The sequence below is a fragment of the Penicillium crustosum genome (assembly GCF_028827405.1).
Source record: "Penicillium crustosum strain IBT 35664 chromosome Unknown utg000001l_segment0_segment0, whole genome shotgun sequence".
Lineage (NCBI taxonomy): Eukaryota > Fungi > Ascomycota > Eurotiomycetes > Eurotiales > Aspergillaceae > Penicillium > Penicillium crustosum.
The window spans coordinates 6,897,577-6,919,672 of record NW_026623122.1 but is presented as its reverse complement, the minus strand read 5'-3'; the positions used below and the strand labels follow the sequence as shown (position 1 = coordinate 6,919,672).

Sequence of the window (22,096 nt, the reverse complement as noted above, 5' to 3'; positions counted from 1 at the left end):
CCTTCCCGACCCAATCGGCCCTGTGCGCGATCCGTCACTTTCACTTTGCATTAGCGAGTTTCAACCCTTGTTATTGTGTTATTGTATCCCTGTGCTCTGTTCTCTGTTCTCTGTGATCATTTCTATTATCCCCATTCTACGTACTCTACATTCTGCATTCTACACTCCGCGCATCGGCCAAGGCCGTCAGCCGCAAATGACGCTCCATGGTATATTCGGTCTCTGATTACGTCTGAATCCTCTCATTAATCGCCAGTAAGATCCCGACAATTGTTTACGCTGATCGATGGCTAACTATTTTCCCCCGCCCAAAGTGGTTGAACCTGCATGGCCGCCCCAATCGCCCCGCGCGGCCTCTCTTGAGTTCGCCGGCGGGACGACGAAAGTACCAAGACATGCAACGCACTCGAGAGAATCTGACATCGCCATTGAAGCGCTCAAGTACCACACCTAATCTCCGATCAAAAGCGAGTCAAATTGTGGACGAAGATGACGGGGAAGAGGAGGACGAAGAAACCCTGCAGCTTCAGCTAGCCGAGATCAAAGCGCGTTTGAAGTTGAAGAAACTCCAACAAAAGAATCGCGGAAGGTCTAGTTCGAATCTCGAGGACGAAGATGTTCGACCAAATTCTGCAATCAGCGCTCTGCGAACAGAAGACCGCGGTGCGACACCAAGAATTGCCAAGGGAGGGAGGCAAAGAACGAGCAGCGATGGAATCCAGGTTCCGGCATCGCCTACCAAGCGAGAACTGCCTCCCGCCGATCCAATATCGCCTCGGAGGTATGTCATGGGAATAGATAAGGGCTGGAAGGCCAGTGATGTATCCTTGAAACGACCCCCAAGTTCAAGACCCGGGCCTCGACCAAGTAGTCATATGGGATTTAGAGACGGTGCTACACCGCGCTCTAATGACATATTCAGCTCGCGGCCCCAAACCTCTCCTTCATCAACGGGAGGCATCAACCGAATAAAAAGTTTCAGCGAGAGAATGGCGGAGGGCAGGGCGGCCGAGAAATCTCGGTTGGAGAGAGCAGAAAGGGTCCAGGCTAACCGCAGTTCAGCTTTTCAAGTCGACAAGTCGGAGATCGATGCCTTCAAAGCTGCAGCTTCGGACACAAGGCCTTCATCCCCACCGTCATCCTCACGAGAGCGCCCCGTGGAAAGCTTCAGCCGTGAGGATATTCTTCGATCTATGGGACAATCCCGCCCATCTGGTCTACAACGCAGTAATACAACCCCTAATGTTCGACGAACCGAGGGAATTGGCCACAACGAGAGACAGTCTCATCTACATAGGCGAACTCATACCGCAGAAGAACCAAGTTCTTCGCACAAACTAGGCGAAGCAGATGATGCTCTGATGAAGGCGCCGGATTCTTCAAAATTCGAGTCCTACTCATCGCTACACCTATCAAGCCGAGTTCTTCCGCATTCTTTCTTGAGCCGCACACTCGCAGAAAAGCGGGTTTTGCGCATCCCTGACCTGCTTAAAACCGTTAAGGCACCAGCATTCGAGCTCCCAGAGGAAATCGACGGGGACTTCGTGGTATTTGGCATCGTCGCGTCAAAGTCCGACCCAAGGGACAAGAAAGCTTCAGGGAACGCGTCAACCCAAGAAAAGGACCTTTATGATGATGGGCGTAACAACACCAACAGATATATGGCAATTACCCTGACCGACCTGAAATGGACCATTGACCTCTTCCTTTTTGACACTGCTTTTCCCCGCTATTACAAAATCTCTGAAGGGACTCTCATTGCAATTCTGAACCCTACAATCATGCCTCCACCAAAGCACAAGCTGGACACAAACAGATTCAGCCTGTCATTGTCTTCATCAGATGACAAGGTCCTCGAAATTGGCAAGGCACGGGATATCGGGTTCTGCAAGGCTGTGAGAAAAGACGGAAAGACCTGCCAATCCTGGATAGATGGTCGAAAGACGGAGTTCTGTGACTTCCACGTTGATATCCAGATCCGACGCACTCAGGGCCAACGTTCAGGAGTCAATGCCGACACCGGTATGCTTGGTCCTGGTGGTAAATCCGGCTCGCGCACTGGTTTGTTTGGAGAAGGAGGGAGGCGAGGAACTGCTTTCAAGCATGGCCTGAAACACGATGGTCCTAAGTATGACATGGGATCTCAATCACTCTACTACGTGGCGCCCTCTAGAAACCGCGGTGGTGGTCGTTCGTCCTACAACCCCATGGGAGGCTCGGCGGCAAATCTTGATGCGCATGACGATCCCTTCATCGCCTCAGGTATGATGGGCCGCGGCATGGACAGCAAAGAGGAACGAATGCGCAGACGTCTCGCGACCCAACAGCGAGAACGTGACATCACCCAGAAGCTAGTTTCTGGCCGTGTCGGTGGTGTGGGTGCTGAATACCTTCGTACAAGGACCAGCAACGAGAGTCCAAATAAGGACAACGCATCAGGCACTCCCCTGCCCAAGAGCCCCACCACAACCCACGGCATGGATATGACCACCTTCGGTAAAGCCAAGAACGTCCGTTTAAGCCCAATGAAGCGTGCCCACGACAAGCCTCATGGCAGCGGGGTCAAGAAAACGCGGTTCATCACTTCAAGGGGTATCAGGGAGGCTGGCCGGGAGAGCCTGGGTGCGCCAGCTGAGACCACACCTAGTAGGAGACAGGTACTCTTGGATGATGATGACGATGACGATTTGGAGTTCATTTGATGCATCCAAATGCCCATATCCATCCTGTCACCACCTCAACCCCTGGGTTCCCTTTGAGGATAAGAATACCCATAACGCTGTAACGAACACCAAGCATGTCCCGGTTGCATTGGGCGGATTTCTTTTTTGTTGGATTTGTCGAGGAGTAGAGCGAGATACAGCCCCTGTCGTGAATCAATGTAATGATTAATGTATTTGTACCTCAATTATAAGGCTCATTATGGAAGGCTTTTCTCTCCTTGTCTACGTGTACTACTAATAGCATCGGTGATTAGCGCGGCTACTGCCGAACTTTGGAAAGCTTGTTTTGACTACACCAACGAGCCACGGGGTTACAAACTTACTTCCCCAACAGAGAAGCGAGCTTTTGTACGGATTTAATACCAGCTACGGGGAAACTTTTCCAAATATCCTGAATTTCCATTGAACTGTTCCGCTTAACCATGATTCCTCCCGTGATGATCGCTTCGCGCAATTAATAAAACAAAAGAACACGCCGGTACCAAAAAATCAAAACCAAAAGAAAGAAAGAAACAATCTGGAGGAGCGTAGATGAAAAAGACAAGGAAAAACGCCGCTATTTAAGCCGAAGATGTTTTCATGAGGTATCCTTAGTATTCACGATTCACAAACCCATGCGCGCCATTGGAACAAAACGCAAAAAAAGAGAAGAAAAAAAGACACCAGCGGCCCGCGCAAGTACAAGATGGCCGTCGTGGGGAGAAAGAAGGGAATTAAGAGAAGGTCTGAAAGAAGAAGGCGCCGATAAAAATGATGCGCCCGGGCGCAACAAACAAAAGATTGACACCCTCAGTCAGCGCCAGGTCCGGCACAACGCATAAACGAAGAGTCAAAATAACGAAGAGTCAAAATTTCAAGGTGCTGGAATAATGCAAAGTCAAGGTGAGAAAATATGGTGCTTGAGTGAAACCTAGGAATCAGATGTAGACGGCTTAGCGGTCGAAACCTCCCTAGAAGCTTCTGCGCGCAGGGCCTGTCGGGTGCGTGGGGAAGGGCTACCACGGGCGTTCTGCAGGCGCTTCACACGGTCGGTGGGGGCTTCAACTTCTCGCGTCTTCCTGCTGACAGACGGCCAGTACTTCAGGAGGCTGCTACCACTGCTGACAGAGAGACCTCGGGACCGAGTCTGGTCTTCAGTAGAAGTGCTGAGACCAAGGTCCTCGGAGAAAGAAGCGGGCTGGAAAGGAGACACATCGCCCACAGTAGAGCGAGGGAAACGGAGGCCAGCGCGTCCAACAGGAGCAGGGCGAGCGACAGATGAGTCCTCTGATTCAAAGGAAGGGGTGGCTGGATCTGGTAAAATGGGAGTCAGACATGCCTGGTCTTCATAAGCCGGAGTTGGAGACATTGGCTCGTGATCCTCGACATCAGTGACATCCTCCTCATCACCATCGGTAGGTTGAAGGGGGGTTGAAAAGAGGAGACGAGGTTTGATTTCGCCACGTTTCAAAGGCTTCACGCTCTTGAGAATATCAGGGTTATCGGCCAGCAGGTCAGGGCGGTTGGCGAAAAGACCAAGGTCATCTTCATCCTCGGCCTCATCTTCCATGTCATCAAAGCGCTTGAATATTTTCTTTCCGCGGCTAAGATACAAGTTAGAATGTGTGGGTATGACGGGTAAGTGGGGGTTGACTTACTGGACATAATAAGCTCCATCTTTGTGGTTGGTGGTTGAGCGAGTCGCAGGTCGTCCGACCGCTCTTGCAGCCTTCGAAATGAATGAATCGGTCGAGAGTGGGCCGACCACAGGAATGCGATCACGGGAATCCTCGTGAATGGGGATACCCAATTCTTGCTCTGCAGCTTCAATAGTGCACCCAATTAAAGGCTCGTCGACGAAGATTGCTGGGGGTTCTGCGGTAGAGTGTTTGGGGGTATCCATTTTTCTGCGTTTTGGTGTGGAAATAGAAGGAAACAGAGAACGAGATGTAGAAGAATCAGAATTGATGACCTTCTTCTTCGAAGGAGTTTTAGCTGGGGTGGGTAAAGCCTGTTCTGCAGAGGATCGGGAGGTGTGGTGTGCAGAAGTGCGGGGAAGACCAATTTCCGAATCAAAGGGGGAAATTCGGGAGGCAGCAGTCTTGTGGGAGCGTGCAACCTTTTTGGGCGAGGGTTTGGCGGTGCCAGGAGAAGAGGGTGAAAGGGTTCTTTTGGATGGTCCAGGTTTGGCAGATGCGCTTGGGTGACTTGGGGGTGGCGTGGTTTGGGCAACTCTTGACACTCGTTGACCTGCAAGTCTAGCAGAATAGCGTGTAGGGTAAGGTTCATAGTTGTCGTGCTTTGCCCCATGTCGCGGCGCCCTGGGTATGCGAAGCTCCGACGGTGATGGAGGCGGTGGTGTTGACGCCATGTTGACTTGAATCACGATTGAAAAACCACTCGATACTTTGCAATCGTTTGAGGGAAAATATAAGTAGTATACTAGTCACAGTTTATTCCCAGTCTTTTTCTGAATTTCACGATCTTGATCAAGTGTCGAGGAGTATTGGTTCAATCAAGGGCGTACCACGTCCGACTTGTCAGATGGTCCGGTCAAAATCAGGGCAGCAGTCGTAGATATGAAAATCCAAAAATGGTATTAAACACGAGCCTGCAGATATTCAATTGTCCGAAGCGACAAGAACAAAATAACGATAAGATATAAGATGGGGATGAAAGAAGGGCGAAGTTGTTGTGACAGCCGATTGTCGCCCAGCCACCGGGTATCCTCACCGCCCGATAATTGCGGTGGCTGAAAACCCCGCGTCAACAATGTGGATTTCCTATTTCGATTTACCCCAATTGCCTGTTAGATTGTTTTCCAACCGTCGATCTTCTCAATCACCAGCTATCTTGACCTTCAGGTACTTCATACGGGGAATTAGTCTAGGGCTAAACCTCTCCGGGTGCTCAGCGCCCCAAGATTGCTTATACATACTTCGGCTCCTACTCTGTGCAAATTCAACATCATGGCTTTCCGCACCACAGCAGAAGAAATGGAGAGGCTTCAGCTATCCGATGATGACACAGAGGACCTCTGGAACTCGCCATCTAAGAGAGTGGTCCAGAACAAGATCAACCCAAGAACCTCCGACGAGAAAACTACCCCAGAACCTCGAGCTTCCCATGATGGCCAGGATACTCTATTTGATCAGCAAGAGGCCCGAGAGGCTGCCCTCCGGACAGAATTACAAGGTGTGCGGAATATCAACGAAGTGATAGAAGGCCTTCTACGAAGTTTGGACTCTGCCAAAGGAAACATGGAGGTAATATTCTCTTCCCATAGTGCATCGTCAATACTCTGGCTAATCATCTGTATAGACGGTATCACAAACTGTTACCTCGGCCTCGACACTCCTTAACACATGGACTCGCATTCTCTCCCAAACCGAGCATAATCAGCGATTGATCCTCAACCCCAACTGGCAGGGAGCTACTCAGGATGTGATCGATATCGAGAACAAGGCGATTCAAAGACAGCAAGCGGCAGAAAGACGTGAACAAGCACTTCAACAACAAAGGGAAGCAGCAGCGCGAAAAGCCGAAGAAATCGAAAAGCGACGCGCACAGGTCACTCGGGGTACTCGAGGCACTCGCGGAACTACGAGGGGCACAGTTCGAACCACTGGCTTAGGAAGAACACCAAGTGTCAGCACCACCCGCACGGCAACACGTGGTTCTACGACAACAAGCCAACGGCCAGCCAGTGGGATAGCACGAGGGAGTGGGATTTCTCGCGGTCGGGGGAGGGTCTAGATGGACTGAGCTAGTTTATGTACAATAAATCTTTAAGTATGAAGATAAAGCAGAATGATATGATATGATACCCTTTAATTTTTTTGTCGCCTGAGGCATTGATTGTATGGGCAGTTAGTTACTCCGTACACGCGTCGCGATCTGATAACGATAAGGAGATTACCCCAAATCATCCATGGATTCCCCTGATCCACGAAGATCATTCCGTCATTCACCTTTCCAGGTACGACAACACAATGAACTTCGCACCCTATCAAGATCAATCACCGGAGATTGAGCGTGTTTTATCCCCTTCCCACCCAGACGGTCGCCGAGTATCCCCAATTCTCCGCTCACCGCGAGTCTCGGCCGACCTACCCTCCCCTAGTCGCTTCGCTAGCGGTGGACATGGCCACACAGGATTCGGGCGAGACGTTGAGGGTGGTCATGTGAGCCTAGGGGCTTTTGAAACAAGTCTTCCCATTCGCATGGATATCGAAGCAGCGCTAGCGTATCTGCTTCTGCCTCCCGCAGGGGGTGTATTCCTGCTACTAGCTGAACACAAAAGTGACTATGTGCGGTATGTGATTGGGTTTGGGACACTCTAGGGTCAATTTGAAGGTCAGTGTGCTGACTATTTACTATAGATTTCATGCTTGGCAATCCAGCATGTTGTTTGCTACCATGTTTGTGAGTATTCCGTCTCTCCTAATGTTGCATACGCTAACATTCCAAACATAGATCATCCACCTACTGTTCTGCTGGTCGAGCTTTCTCTCCTGGACATTGTTTATTATCGATATCGCATTAATCGGCTTCCTCAGCATGCATGCTTACCAAGATGGTGAGTCTTCCGAGGTTTCTCCATAGGAGCTGTCAACACAGCTGAGCTGTTCGTTGGCAGGAAAGATGGATCTAGTACTAACCACTTTATCTCCAGTCGATACTTTGGACCACTTTGAAGTCCCATTCTTTGGCCACCTGGCTAACTCCTTTGTTGATGATGAATGAGCATGAACCATTTGTCTTTCTTTGAGAATTGCACGTACTTGAATTATTACTGCGAGGAAGCATGTCTTTTCTTCATATACCCCTGTCTGTCAATACTTGCTGGTTTCTTTCTTTTAATTGCAGGACAGGCTATGCGTGGATGAATAATTCTCGTTATGTTTAGCTTATTCCAGATTTGTAAATTTTAGATTTTCCGTGACGCGAATCTCTTCATTCAGCAGAAGCCAATAATTACACAATCCCAATAGTAGCAAACTAAATTGCGAGTGTCTTCATGAATATGGTAATGACATTACTCATGGGCGATTACCTCAAAGCAACTCATCGTCTCAAGCGAAATTTTATACCAGTTGTCCCGCTCCAGATAGCCATCGAGCCATTGCTTCCCCTGAGATTCGTGTCCCAAACCCATTGTCTATTGAATATAAGAACAAACAGGTGTTGAGGTTGTAGTGGCATCGGTGGATTTAGGTGGAGGGACTATGTGCTGCATCCTTACATTAGAAGTAGTGTGCGGATCTGTATGATAATGGCGTGTTAATCTTCGTATCATAGCATCCTGTTGGTTTTAAGGGTTGGCATAGATCTCACCATAGCCTTGTGTTCTGGCTTTCTTTAACTTCGTTGAGTTGAAAAGTGACTTTGCTTTCAACCTTGTTGTGTTAAGAGCTGCTTTTGCTTGGGTGTAGCTGTTCTTGACCCAGCAGCTGACTAGATTAAAAGTGCCATTGCTAGCAGAATGAGATTATCCTTTTTAGCATCACTCTGAAACGTTCGCTTTTTTATAAAACCATCATTTTCAGTCTTATTCTTTTTCGCGTTCATACATACTGATTCAAGAAGACGCATATAGCAATAATCAATACTATAGCACAGAGTGCTAGTATGATTACCCCAATCCACCCGGCAGCCACGTTAGGCACGTCAGCCGACGATTCTGATTTTGAACCAGATTTGTTATCAGGAACAGGTGCCATTCTTGACAATTATGAATGTCAGTGACAGTGAGGTATGAGGTGGAGAGTGGCAAGGAAGTAGCTTATGATCTCTCCATATCGAGTCAAAGCTTAATTAGGCTTGTTAGGGTTTGTCGAGGCTAAATGTATATGTACTTGACGCCAGGTTTGCGTCGGTATGACCCGTCGACCTACTTGATTTCCTCTGCCAAATTTGACCGATTAAAAGATTTTGAATTATGATAAGGTGAATGGATACTATAAGTAGAGAAAAGAAGAGTTTTCAACAATGTATTATACAAATTAGAAGACGTAAAAATCTCAAAATCTAGATACAAATCTAGTAGCCTCCGTGAAAGGAATCCTCATAACATTTAGTGCTGTATATACCATAATGATAGAATGCTTTGGTGGAAGCTTGCCAGCTTCTAAGGGCGATATTAAACCACCTGCCTATTGGAGAACTGCTTGTTCTTTAAAAAAAAAAAAAAAAAAAAGGGATACATAAAATAAACACCAAATACAGCATCCGAAAGAAAAATTAACACAGTTCAGGGTCATCTCATCCAGTGGTGGTTTTCAAAATCTTCTGTCGGGTGAAACTGCATGGAATCTGGAATATCGAGCGTTTCGTCGATAGTTGGTTGATAGTGGCTCCTAGTCGTAATAATTACCAACCTCCCCAGAACAGCAAATTCAAGCTTCAGCTTCACGCTGTAGACAAAGCATTTGAGAACAACCTGGTCAAAAATATGGCCTCGGTATTCAGTAACCAGAAGTGCTATGTCGATCAGAATGACAATAAGGTTTAGCGCCAAAAGCTCGTATATAACACGGCTTCGACGACTGTGTTTCCCTGGGTCGAGACGGAGTAACTTGATTGTCTCCCAGATATAGACGAGAGAAATGAAGAGTTCCTGCACACAGAACCAAGTCACCTCTAGCCGCTCGATAACATAATACCCGGTTTTCCAATGGTGTTCTTGGATATATGCTGACCCAAATGTTAAAATGATTGTTGGAGGGAGGATGATCACTGCATCGATAATGATGAGGTAAAGGATAAACCGGAGAATTTTAGTGTTGTGTAAGACTAGACTGAGTCTTGAGTAGAGAACAAGGGATTGCCCAGGGACCGTAAAGTAGAAACCAATTGTGGACAAAGAGAGTGCGAGCCATAATGGCCCAATGGACAGATACTTCAGCAGCGCACCGATGGTGGAAGGTGCGATGCCAAGGACAGTTGACATTAGGATGGACCAGAAATACAATCCATCGTAGCGGTGAAATGTGACAAATACGAGGATTGTAAGCTCAATCGCATTATAGAATGCAATGGAGAGGAGGACAGCCAGAAAGATTGCGGCTGCCCCTCCTTGGGTGGCATCGGCCAGATAGTCTTCATAGCGGTCTAAACTGGCCATGAAGATACAGGTGGGCGACTTCGACCGCTTCCTTTTTGAAGAGACAAGATTATAATATGCAATTCTGTTCAACGTTAGTTCTCAATGAATCTAGATGGCAAGGATGTGATTGGAACATTGTAAATTATAGGGATACATACTTTGATTTTTATTCCAGTTGAAAATACTAGCAGGGTAAAGCCGCATCGAGTTATGGACGTTCTCAATCCATTTCAAATATATCCCTATTGCCAGGATATAGCGAGACGTTCAGATAGATCTGCACAAAGGTATGATGTGGTGTGCGCGTTGAGATCCAAATGGGTTACAACGGGAAACCTTTGCATGAGGGTTCTCGGGGAGATATAGATATTATGAATGCCGGGGCTTAACTTTGGTCCTACCTAGGTAGGTATATTACATTCCTGTGACGAATCAATTTCGAAAGCCATCTGAGAAAGATGTGGCTAGAACAAAATCCAATACTAGGTCAGTGTGAAAGTCAAATAATAAGACTAATTTACCATTCTACAGTGGTCTCTCCTATTTAACATATACGCCTACACTTCCTACGAGAGTGGGCCCATCGGCAACAGGATTAACTATAAGCTGGCAAAGACTCGGCTATTGAATAAAGAACTGCCGATACAAGCTTCCGGCTATTCGACTATTCTCCGTACCAAAAGCCAAAGATACGAGATCATCCACAATTAAAACCTTAAAAATCAACGCATCAAGTACATAAAGTACTATCCAGCTTGCACATAATTTACCGCCAGTGCCCTTCCAAAATCCAATAGCTTCGATTGAGCTCGACTTCTTGTAACCCATTAATGTCGCACGACTACGGGGAGTGGATCCTACTCCACCCCCAGAGTGCCCCCCAGAAAGATGGGTCACTTTGCCTTCTTGATCGGATCGGGCATCTGTCGGCTACTATCCAAGATTGTTCGAATTATGCATGCAGTGGATCATCGAAGGAAAAGACGGTAGCTTCAACTCACTTCTCTTGGAATCGATGGATCCTTTATGAAGTGGCGCAGAAAACAGCCATTCTTGGCGAAATATTCAACAGTATCCACTTATTCATCCAAACTCACCTACTTCTAGCCGATCCAAAAGATCTGAATCCCACAGATTACCAGGAGACTTGAAACCTGTACCACCTCCTCCGATGCCATAATGCCCACCAGAGTGCCCACTAGAGTGGTATGAACAAGCCCAACGCGAACGCCTCACCGCCACAACATACACTTATGTTGCTCCTCCGAATTCAACTTCAAGGGCCGAACAACAGAATTAAGTCAACGACCTCCTTGGGCACCATTTACACTATTTCCGGCAATATCCGCTCCTGATAAACAAACTAAATGTGCCTAGATTAGAGCTACTACAGACCGGCATTTAAGAAACCGAATGCCACATCATTTTATTGCATACACCGTTGAGGTTGCCCAAAAATGAATTAAAGAACATTGTACAGTACCATATACAACCTCCTTATGCCAGGATAAGTACTGTTATGGAGCTACGCCAAAGATTTTAAGTACATTTATTCCCATTCGAAGATAATTACCAGTGTACTTTCCACGTAGTTTCCAAAATTAAGCTAGATGAGTTAACGTTCTACTGCACATGTGGGTTTTCATATCTATAGAGCCATCACAGTAGTGTCATGGTTCGATATAACATCAAAATAGAAAACCAATCTAAGCAATGTAAAGGCAATGTACCACTGTCTTTAGTCCATTCGTATTCCTTTCCATTCCTCCAATCAAGCTCTCTTATGGTTTGTAGAGAGGCAAGGGCTCTTCTGGAGACCGGCAGTGTCCGTAGTCTGGCGGACCTTGGCTATCAGATCTCATATATTGCATCCTGGTAGATATAGCGTTTGATACCCCGATATTTCCCATCTGTATGGGTGCTGGACAAATGCGATAATACTTAGTGACTTGAAAATAGTTAGGTTGGATTACATCTCCCTTACCAGGCATATTTTGCTGTTCGTGACGCGCCGCTTTTCGGAAAATCAAGCGATATAGCTTTTCGAATCCATTCTTCATTAGAGATATAGGTGCGCAAATAATGCTTAGGTGTTAGGGGCTGGTTAGCATCTCTCTTCGGTGGAGCCTGGTAGATTCGATGACTTACAACCCAAGTCCCTCGCGAATATCATATTTTCTACAAATGTAGACTATCCCCACACTGAGAGCAAGGCCGGCAGCGGCCCAAAGAGGCATGGTTATCATCAACCACCATACATCATCTGAGGAACCATCTAAGCGAGTACGCAAAGCAGCGCCTCCAGTCACGCGAGGAATAAACGACATTCTTGACAGAATCATTCTTTGGAATTGTGATGAAAATAGTTGGAAAATGTGTGATACATCAGTGATGGTAGTCGTCGTAATTATCTTTGGTCTCCGTCACCCGAAGGGTTCGGAGGTACATAATACATCCTCTAGAAATAGACTTTCAAGATAAACCAAAAACTCGACATCTACTTCCTGGCATTGAAGAAAACAACTTGCACGGTGATATCATCCCGTATCCGCCGAGAGAAAGGAGGGCCAAACGCAAGCCGGCCTGCTATCAACTCGTGGTGATTTCCACCAAGGGAGTTTCGCATCAGATGTACTGCAGCGTTATCATCTTGTGTTGTTATTCTTTCTTCCTCGAACTTCCAGTTCACATCTTTCCAGAATCTGCCAAAGTCAAATTGTCCATCTGTTCGCTCCGATATGCTCTTTTTCTCCCCAGTCCCTTGTGGTTCCAACCAGTTCCCTACCAAGTCAACACCTTGCTCACTGGAGAGATAGTCCCACAGTCCATCCGTTGCCATAATCAAGAACGAGGGTTTGTTAGGATCGATCTTAGTGCTTGTCACGACCGGCTCGGCAGTCAAATATGGGGGTGTGCAAACATCGTACCGTGGCGTTAGGGGCGCTGGACCATTGAATCTCCGCTTCATTTCCTTCTGGAAATCTACAGGCCACTTCCACAGACTGTCACCGAAGGCTCGTGAGACCATGAGTCCAAGCACCCGTCCACCTTTGGCGATGTTTTCCTCGCCAGGGTGCTCCTTGGAAATTCGGGTGACCTCTTCCTCGTTGCTGCCAGTTTGGTCTACTGACAAGGGAATTGCTTCCCACTTTCCGTCTGATCCCTTTTGTCCCAAAACTGCTCTTGAGTCCCCAGTACATGCAACGTGCAGCGTGCTTGTGGAAGGATCGTACAGAGACAACAAAGCGCATGAACCAGCGTAAGCAGGGGTCAGTTTCTTAATCTTGTCTTGGAATGATTCGTTGGTCTCAACTGTGTCTGATGCCGTCTTGATGATGGAGTCGTCAAGGTCCACAAATCCTTCCATGATAGCGCGCTGGATTGACTCATTTGGCACCGGTTCATCGTTTGAAGATGGTTTAGTTTCGGTTAGCCTACGTCGCACGAAAGGCAGGAGTTGCTTTGTCAACAGGTCCGCTGTCTGCCAGCCGGAATGTCCATCAAAGACAGCCCAAGACATCCATTGGTCATTTTCATTCCACGGAGAGGAAACTTTGCCATGAACAAAACGGTCCTCGCACGGGCTATTGGAAGCCAATTGAGCGCCATCATATCTGTTGACGCCCGTAATATTTTTGACCTGGAAGGTGTATGCTTCTTTCAATAAGATACGTGTGACATCCTCTTTAGAGGGGCCCCGCTTAGGGGGCCAAGTGCTCCGCTGGACTTTCCAGGTGGGGTACACCATCCCTTGTAGTGGTCAACCACCACAGACCGGGCATGCTGATCAAACCAGCAGTCGCAATGTAAATCTTCGAATTTGAAGACATGCCCTTCATTGAGAAGGGACGTTTGGTATGTCTGCGTGCGATGGAGGTGGCAGCGCGCCCTAGACGCGGTCGCGAGAGACATGATAACATGGTGGCTCGAAGCTGGGAAGTAGGAGAAGCTAGAGAATATTGAAGTCAATTGAGGATTACCCCGTGTACCCCGTGTTTCGTCAAGGCGGTCAGATCACGAGGCTCTTTGGACAACGTTGGAAAGGGGTAAGCAGACCACTCCACCTGGGCACCTGGGCAGACCTGGAACAGCCCTATATGAAATAATTAGCCACAAGCCCCTCAGCCTTTATTTTATGAGAAAAATATGGAATTATGTTAAAGAGTACCTAGTGCTGTAATTTTTAAAAAAAAAAATTTTTGAAGGGTATACATCAGTTGAAAATAGTGGGAGACTTGAGGATATATATATGAAAAGAGAGTTAGTACATGTACTCCGTAGCAGCGTACGCGTTCAATAATTCCTGGTACCGTGTATCAAAGTCTGAAATGGTCATATACCAAAATCGTTTGCATCTACGTCCTCCACTGTAAATCTGTAGCTAAGCTTTGGGACATTTTGCCTTTTTTTTAATCGAGAGTCCACAGGATTCTGTGCTCGGGCCAGTAGCGTCGCAATGTAGATGAACCCATGTCCATGATTGAGGGGGCCAAATGAAGAGGTAATTGTACTCCTAATTTCACTAATACTGTCCACTACCACTCGTAATTAGTGCTATCATCGCATGCAATAGTGAACGAGTGCCATCCTGTGTTGATTTCGGGTTGATTCCTAGGATCGCGTATATAGTATTGCTTGCGAAGGTCCTGTCGCTCCATACTATGGAGATACCAAGCAGAAGACTTCTCTGTGATTGGCTCAGTTCCGCCAAATATCACTCGTAGGTAAAATATGTTATTAGGCCATTTGGACACATTTGTCCATTCTGATAACCAGCACCTTCTACGCGCGGAACAATACCGTTTCCACGATATTACGAATTGAAGTTTAAGTTGAGTACTTGAGTAATAAAATGAATACAAATGAAGTTCTGTAAAACAGAGTAATATCCAGCACTAAGGTTTCCGGCATATCCTGCGACGTCAAAAGCAAATACACCGCACCACACGGGGAAAGACGAATTGGGACACCTGGAATGGATTTGCCAAAAGGAGCGACGTGGAGATAACTATAAATGGAGACGCTGCCGGTGACTTTATTTTCTGATTCTTGCTGGCTTTCTCAATGGCAGGGGCTTGATAATTTTCTTGTTTAAGCGGCCTGTCAACCCCATTATCCTGAATCTTCCCACAAGAAACCAATTGTACATACATTTATAACATGGCATACCAGCTTTAACATTGACTATATCACAGACCTTGCGTAGCTTTACCAGACACTGTACAATTCCTCGAATTCCACCGGGAAACTATCAAAGCTAACCGGATTTTCTGCGTCTAAATACATCCAAGACACGTCATCCATGCCTGCAAACAGGTTCATTGTTTCCAGGCGAGACATGGCTGTCTGAGAATCTGCCGAACAATCAGCCATTGACAAATCTGTCGGCTGTTGGTCGACCATCGATGTGAGATTTTCGGCTAGGTCACTATCACTCTTTGCCCTATCGGATCGGTTCACTCGAAGTATGTCAAGACATGGTAGTTGGTCGACTGCACCGGAGATTCTATTTGCCAAGGCTGCCATCGCATCGGCGGAACCCCATTTTCGGCGCAGCTCTTGCAAGACCTCACACCCTGTGTTGAAATCCTGGCGAGCATCCTCCTGGTCGCTAAATACGCGACTGTACCGCAATTGCTGGTAAGAAACAGACAATGCAAGAGAAGTTGCGTAAACGACAATTGGGAACGGATGCAATGCGTTCCGCCGGGTTGGGTCTTGCATATAACGAACGACCTGAATTGCAGAAAGCTGCTGTCGCAGTCTTGCTGGGGTAGGTGAGGGCAGTGTGGTGATGGTTTTCAGCCGGTGCGCGAGGATTGCAGTGGCGAGGAAGAAAAGGTGCAAGGTAGCTTAGAAGGAAAAATGATATTAGTGAAACTGTAAACAAATCCACGTCTAAAAAGATGTGGACAGTGCAAAGATTTCTCCACGAACCGATAGTAGATGGATCAAGTCTCCATGCGTCCATTTCGCTCATAATGTGCTCAAATCCCGGGAACCCCGAATCCCACCCGGAGGGGGTTTCTTCGAGTTTGGGCCGGTAGAGTCCAATGACCTTGTTAAGCATTTTCGCGATTCGAAACAAGACGTTGAATGCGACAAACCCAGACTCTTGAGGGGTTAAGTCAGAGACTGCGATATCCATGTCTGCCATAACGCACGGTCTCGAGTTGGTTGCGGCATTTAGTCGATCTAGGGTCCAAAGGCACCAAAATGCTCGCTTCAAGTCACCATCCCCATCATTTGGACGCGGCAAGTGCAGTGCCAGAGACTGGGCGTAGTGTATAGCCTGAGCGATACAGCCAGAGGCTTCTTCTACTCCATCGCTCCCTTCCTGGTGCAAGGAGAGCAGACCAAGGATTCGCATCATGGTAGTTTTCTTTATAGTATGTCGAGATAGGGCGGAGAGAGAGCCGTATAATTGGCTGCAAAATTTCCGCACTGGTACGATGGTGTCTCTACCTTGCAGAAGCTTCAAATGTTTCTCGGCGCCATTGTCTTTGGCAGCCAAGAGGCATACAACGTGCACCAATGGCATGGGAATAGTGCCCCGGGAAAGCGACTGCCAATACTCTTCTTCGTTTAGAAGCGGGATTATCGGGTGCATGTTGGCAAAGTAGAAACCAGACAGCACTTTGATAGTATTGTCAGACAGGAGATCTGAAACGGGGTTCTGGGAGCGACATAGACCTCTCTTCGGGGAAGAGTATTGAGTTGGCGGGAAGCATGGATTATTAGTGTTTCTAATCGGGCTTTTTGGTCCTGGCTGGATCCAAACCCCGACTTTGCCAGGATTTGTCTCCTGTGCATCTTCGGGGGAGTGGTGTTCATCGAGAAGTCGAGCCTCCGGGTTCGAGTCTCCCACAAAGCGCGGTGTGGGTGGACTGACACTAGAATCGGATCTGAGCTTCTGCAGTTTTGACTGTTCATCGGGTTCCTCCTCTTGTGGTTGATTTTCGAGTTGTTCTCCTTGAGGTTGGATCTTTTCCCGCCTATCCTCGCTCGGCTGATGGTTGGACGACCTGGGTATCTCTCTGTGGTCTGTCCACCCTGAGATAACATCCGTGCTATGATCCGACTCTGGTATCGAATTGGTATCCATCCACACCAGCTTCTGTGGATGCGGGGATTGACTCAAAGAGCCTCGTGGTAGTTGGTGTTGACATCGTCTCTTGAAACATGTCGCATGTGGTTAGCTGTGCGATCGACCGGATCTCGGAACCAACTGCACCTACCTTTCTGTGTCGACAATCATCGCAAGCTTTCCGCGAGCGGAAGCGACGTGACTTGGGGTGAGAACTTTGTGTCGCGAATGTGAAGTTGGTGGCCATAAAGGATAACTAGTTTCCTCTGCCAGCTAGGCTACAGCAGATAGATGGGAGGGATGATGTGTAAAATTTAGATTGAAGAGGGACAATTTCCTCCACATTCACCTGGGTATGGCTGTCTTAACATACCAAAACTGCGGGGGAGACTAGTTTGGTTGAGATGGACTCATCCAGTCATCTTGAGCCAATATCAATAGATATGTGGCTATTTCTATTTGTGTAAGGATTTTGTAACCCCCAGATCTATATTCTCCATACTTTTTAGAAAGGTTCTTTCTTACATAGGACGTTTCCGAAAAAGGAAACCGTTCCTAAACTCCCTGCAATGGGATGCAGAAACCTTGGAAGTCAACGAGTCTGGTCTATGAAGTGTTAAAAATGAATTTTGATAAAACCTTGGAAACAAGTTAAACGTCATGATCATCCGTATTCATAATAGGGCCATACATATACAGTGGGAGGCCAAGAAACCCGAAGCGGTAATCTCCCCGACTTCAGGGAAGATTGCCTATTTGGGACAAGTTAAAGCCGCAAAGCCGATTGGTTCCTCTTTGAAACTACAATATCTACAATGTCTACACTGGCTACGGGATGCGGTGCCTCTATTCATCATTGCGGTACTAGATGCTGATATGCGGAGGTTGTGGGTGGTCTTCGGGGCCAATTGACCGGAGGTATCGTCAATATAAATAGAGAGAATGTCCTATAGATGATCCCCTTCTGAGTGTTCAAGAATTCAAATTGTTAGATGATCTCCCTAGCGACCTGAAAAGATCCCCTCAATATGCTTCTCTCTCTTGTGCCCCAGTTCTTGGCTCTAACTGTCCTGGGTCTGCTTTTGTTCCGTGTGATTCGTCACTTCTGGGACCCAAAAGGCCTCCGACAGCATCCCGCACCTTCAATAGCTGGTTTCAGCTCCTTATGGCGCATTTACCAGAATCTCCGATGGAATCACTACGCAGCGGTTCACGAAGCTCATCGACAACTGGGAACCCACGTACGCATCGCCCCCAATCACATTTCTATTCTGGACCCGATGGCACCCCAGCAAATCTACGGTCACGGCGCCAATATGCTCAAAGACATTTGGTACGATGCAGCTGCGGGACCTCACCGGAACCTCTCCGACGCGCGCGACAAGGCCGAGCATCAGGCAAAACGAAAGATGTTCGCGCATACGTTCGCGGCGAAGACAGTGGTCGGGTTTGAGCCCCAGCTGCGTGAGAACATTTCGATGTTGTTGAATGTGTTAGATCGTCACGAGGCAGAGGGCACGAAGGCCAATATGCGGCGACTTCTGAATTATTTCCTGGTCGACCTCTTCGGTCAACTTCTCTACGGACACAAGCTTGGGTGCTTGGAACGTAACGACGACCTTCTTGTGGCTGAGTCGAAAGATGGTCGGATCTACCGCGTCCCATTTATTCAGAGTTTGCTCGATTCCACAGTGATAAACAATGTGCTTGCTATCACTGCGCACTACGCGGACGTCTCGCGTTTGTTTGTGAAGAACCACCCGTACAAGAAGGCTGGGGCTGATTGGGAAAATATTATATACCACAACACAAAAAAGCGCCTCGCAAGCACAGCGCCTGCAAATGACCTATTTCAATGCTTGCTACAAGATAGTAAAGGTCAAGATCTCAACTTGTCTTTTGGCGAAATCATGGCTGAGTGCTCGGTCATGATGAATGCCGGAACTGAAACCAGCACTGCCGCTATGACAAGCACGATTTTCCTTTTGTACACGCACCCCAGAGTGCTCCAAAAGCTTCGCGAGGAGATCAATGCCGACTCCGAGAACGAGATCCCTACCTACGAAGTGGTGTCCAAAATGCCGTATCTACGAGCTTGCATCGAAGAGGCCCTCCGTTTGCGTCCGCCGAGCTCTTTTGGCCTGCCTCGAATTGTTCCGAAAGGAGGTAGGGCTATTGCGAACAAGTTTATTCCCGAAGGTGTTACAGTATCTGTGCCCACTTACTCAATACTTCGAGATGAGTTGGTATTTAAGAACGCGTCTGAGTACAACCCTGACCGCTGGTTGACGGAGGACTCGGAAGAGAAAAAGAAGATGATGAATAGCCATATCCCATTCAGCACGGGTCCACGAGCCTGTATTGGCCGTAACATCTCTTACTTTGAGCAAGCTGTGGTGATCGCTACCATTGTTAAATTATATGATGGCGATATCGAAGACGGTTTCCAGCTGGAAACCCAAGAAAGGTTCAACTCGAATCCAGGGGATTTACCTATGAGGATGAGACGTCGGCGCGTCTGAATGATTCAATTCTTCCTCAATATATGTGTACTTGAAGAAGCAAAAATGACAACAGAGTGACTTATGACATCCAATTTAATATAATATCCATTTCTAGTGGCCCAAAGTAAGGCGGAGGTTTGGTGATGCTGAATGTTACGTTGACATACAAATACCTGAAAACGACTGTAGAGATTCCGGTTCGTGTGCACAAAAGCGTTAATGTCTTTTTCTTTCGGTAAGACCCCTATAATAATAAAAGGTACTTTGGATGGCCGCTAGTTTAATCGAGCCATAATGCTTTATTCAAGATTTAGTTGAAGACAAAGGAAGTGGCTTAGAGAGTGGTCTTGATTTAGCGTAGTACTTGCAAAATATCAGGAAATCAGTGCAAGTTCGTCTAAAGCATATAACATAAGAACTATCGGAAAGAAATTCAGTGCACAGCCGGAAGGAATGTAAATTGTGGAGAATAATAAAGGGAGGAAGAAGCATAAAGCCCCTTTATACCAGCCGATTCCAAAAGCGGCCATGGTCCTTGACCCTTGGAACGTGCCCGCGGGCCGCACTATAAAAGGTTAAATTTGAGTCTATCATAACAAGTCCAATGGTACCTAGGTATAGACCTAGTAGCCATCCACAATAAATTAAATGGATCAGATATCCTCATCACTGTACATATACATCTATATATGTACATTCACTGGCTCTCATTTTTAAGAGTCGAAGATTGGTCCGAAGGCAAGCACTCCGCTCTCCTTGAGCTCAAAGACCACTTTTTTCGTGAGCCGCGGATTGCTGATCACACACACGGCCTCCGCGTCAATTTCTCGAACGAGCTCTTGGATAATTGGCACCATGTCCACTCGGCCGCTGGTGTTGGTGTCAATGAGAAGTGGGGTTGGGTCGAGCTGGTGCACAAGGCTGAGGACACCCGGGCCGTACGTCCTATGTGGGTTCCGTGTCTGCCAGAGGACTCGCAACTGTGGGCGATGCTTCTCGCTCAAAAACGAGAGACATGGCCCCATTCCTGATCCCGTGGCAACCACTACCACTCGGCGAAAAACCCGCATTACGTGGATAAAGCCGTACATGAGAACTCCCCTCTTCCAAAGTTGGGTTGGTTTCTGATCGATACACCGGGTTGTCCAATCGCCTGCCTTGGATACTATGCAGGAAAAGCTCGTACCATCGGGATTGGGGAAAGTTGCGAAGCTGTGCCAATCCTTGAGAGGATGGTTGGAGAGTGCTAGGACTTTACCGAATGCCGTAGATGTGTGATTAAACTGAAGTCGGACAGCATGCGACGAGAGATGCTCTGGCAAAACTTGCACCCGGCGGAGAAGAAGCCACGGGTGGACGATGGAAACAATGATGACCAGGACAAACCAAAACGCTGGAAGTTCGATCAGGTATTTCCCCAAGGATAAGCCTTGTGAATGTCGAGCTTGATCTGAGAAGACCAGCAGGAGGGTTAAGAACAGAGCTACTGCTAACCAACCGCCGAATCGGTGTGTGAGTTCGAAATAGTTATGTATTTTTGCCCGGAATGTAGGGTATGCAACCACAATGATGGCAACGAGATCAACGAGTAAAACATAGGATATAACAACCACCGGAATAGTAATTGTCCCCGAGTCTCCATTCAACCAATACTCCTTTGATATCAGACCCACGAGGCCCGTATACCACAAGAAGGCTGCCACACCGCATCCGCTGTGAACTCCACCATACTGATATGCTTCAGCAGCCCTCCTGCGCAGTGCGAGAGGAGCCGACTGCGGTATGCGGCATATGCTCCGGAAGATAGCATTCACTATTAGCGGGTGTCGAGCAAGACCGCATACCAACAAGTTGATGCCCGCTGCGTTGACGAATGCAAGAAGTTTCTGTTGGCTCCTTATCATGATAATAATGAACGCGATCGCATTGGCACAATAAATCAATGAAAAGAGGCGGCGATAGATTGTGAGAATGAGATATCGAATTGTGGAAAATCTTATGCGTGGCCTACGTTGAGCCTCAACATCGACTTTGGCAGAAGGCTTCTGCCAGTCCCAGGTACTCTCCATACTCAGATATGTATTGACTGACGTCGCCAAACTCGGTTTGCTTGTATGGACGGGAGATGGTCTTTGGGGTGGGGATGCCATTCTGTGGGAGTGTTGTGTCACAATTAAGGACACCTGCCAATGTGGAAACGATGTTGATATGTTTGGGCCAGTGGATGAGAAGATTGAAAGGATGGAATTGTCCAGCAATCTCAATCAATTCTTATTCTATATAATAGCCATCGTATGGTGTGTACCGGGGACGCTTGCGGACGGCCGACAAGGTTGATTGCCATCAACCCATCACAGAGCGTGTCTGCCCCATAACGGTACTTAAGTGTAACATCACAAGACAACCACGTTGCTTGGGGTGGAATTTTGTGGGTCTCTTACCCATTTCCATCTAGCACCGCAGCACCAAAAATACGAGGGGCGCTTCTCTGCAGTGATAACGGTTTTGACACCTTGTTAATTTGCACAGCAACATCACGTGGACTGAGGTATCACTGTACCTCATACTATACAGTTAGTTATATTTTATAATTCTATGCCCTATGGTTATAATCAGAGTACCGTTAGAGCTTTGACTTGAGGATTGAAGACGGGGGAATCGGGGGACTCACTCCACGCTCGCACACAACGCCGAG

General features: G+C 47.5%; 9 protein-coding genes across 9 annotated transcripts; 4 read left to right on the top strand and 5 right to left on the bottom strand.

Moving 5' to 3' along the window:
* Nucleotides 1–395: 395 nt before the first annotated feature.
* N7487_002627 (Mcm10/DnaG-type zinc finger protein) lies at nt 396–2,702 on the top strand (the record flags this gene model as incomplete). The annotated part of the gene is made up of 1 exon (XM_056870374.1): nt 396–2,702. The coding sequence occupies one exon, from the start codon at nt 396–398 to the stop codon at nt 2,700–2,702; it is 2,307 nt and encodes a 768-aa protein (XP_056735158.1).
* A 931-nt stretch (nt 2,703–3,633) lies between these two features.
* Nucleotides 3,634–5,073, bottom strand: N7487_002626 (uncharacterized protein; the record flags this gene model as incomplete). The annotated part of the gene is made up of 2 exons (XM_056870373.1): nt 3,634–4,306; nt 4,361–5,073. 2 exons carry the CDS (start codon nt 5,071–5,073, stop codon nt 3,634–3,636), a joined length of 1,386 nt encoding a protein of 461 aa, XP_056735157.1.
* Nucleotides 5,074–5,671: 598 nt separating this feature from the next.
* On the top strand, nt 5,672–6,458 carry N7487_002625 (DASH complex subunit DUO1; the record flags this gene model as incomplete). Its single annotated transcript, XM_056870372.1, has 2 exons — nt 5,672–5,968; nt 6,024–6,458. 2 exons carry the CDS (start codon nt 5,672–5,674, stop codon nt 6,456–6,458), a joined length of 732 nt encoding a protein of 243 aa, XP_056735156.1.
* A 236-nt stretch (nt 6,459–6,694) lies between these two features.
* N7487_002624 (DUF4870 domain-containing protein) lies at nt 6,695–7,448 on the top strand (the record flags this gene model as incomplete). The annotated part of the gene is made up of 4 exons (XM_056870371.1): nt 6,695–7,017; nt 7,085–7,127; nt 7,179–7,281; nt 7,378–7,448. 4 exons carry the CDS (start codon nt 6,695–6,697, stop codon nt 7,446–7,448), a joined length of 540 nt encoding a protein of 179 aa, XP_056735155.1.
* A 1,513-nt stretch (nt 7,449–8,961) lies between these two features.
* On the bottom strand, nt 8,962–9,828 carry N7487_002623 (uncharacterized protein; the record flags this gene model as incomplete). The annotated part of the gene is made up of 1 exon (XM_056870370.1): nt 8,962–9,828. One exon carries the CDS (start codon nt 9,826–9,828, stop codon nt 8,962–8,964), a length of 867 nt encoding a protein of 288 aa, XP_056735154.1.
* A 2,479-nt stretch (nt 9,829–12,307) lies between these two features.
* Nucleotides 12,308–13,730, bottom strand: N7487_002622 (PP2C family serine/threonine-protein phosphatase; the record flags this gene model as incomplete). Its single annotated transcript, XM_056870369.1, has 2 exons — nt 12,308–13,560; nt 13,586–13,730. The coding sequence occupies 2 exons, from the start codon at nt 13,728–13,730 to the stop codon at nt 12,308–12,310; spliced, it is 1,398 nt and encodes a 465-aa protein (XP_056735153.1).
* Nucleotides 13,731–15,018: 1,288 nt separating this feature from the next.
* N7487_002621 (fungal specific transcription factor domain-containing protein) lies at nt 15,019–17,144 on the bottom strand (the record flags this gene model as incomplete). The annotated part of the gene is made up of 3 exons (XM_056870368.1): nt 15,019–15,662; nt 15,748–16,984; nt 17,049–17,144. The coding sequence occupies 3 exons, from the start codon at nt 17,142–17,144 to the stop codon at nt 15,019–15,021; spliced, it is 1,977 nt and encodes a 658-aa protein (XP_056735152.1).
* Nucleotides 17,145–17,925: 781 nt separating this feature from the next.
* N7487_002620 (cytochrome P450) lies at nt 17,926–19,419 on the top strand (the record flags this gene model as incomplete). Its single annotated transcript, XM_056870367.1, has 1 exon — nt 17,926–19,419. One exon carries the CDS (start codon nt 17,926–17,928, stop codon nt 19,417–19,419), a length of 1,494 nt encoding a protein of 497 aa, XP_056735151.1.
* A 695-nt stretch (nt 19,420–20,114) lies between these two features.
* N7487_002619 (uncharacterized protein) lies at nt 20,115–21,551 on the bottom strand (the record flags this gene model as incomplete). Its single annotated transcript, XM_056870366.1, has 1 exon — nt 20,115–21,551. One exon carries the CDS (start codon nt 21,549–21,551, stop codon nt 20,115–20,117), a length of 1,437 nt encoding a protein of 478 aa, XP_056735150.1.
* Between the last annotated feature and the right edge of the window lie 545 nt (nt 21,552–22,096).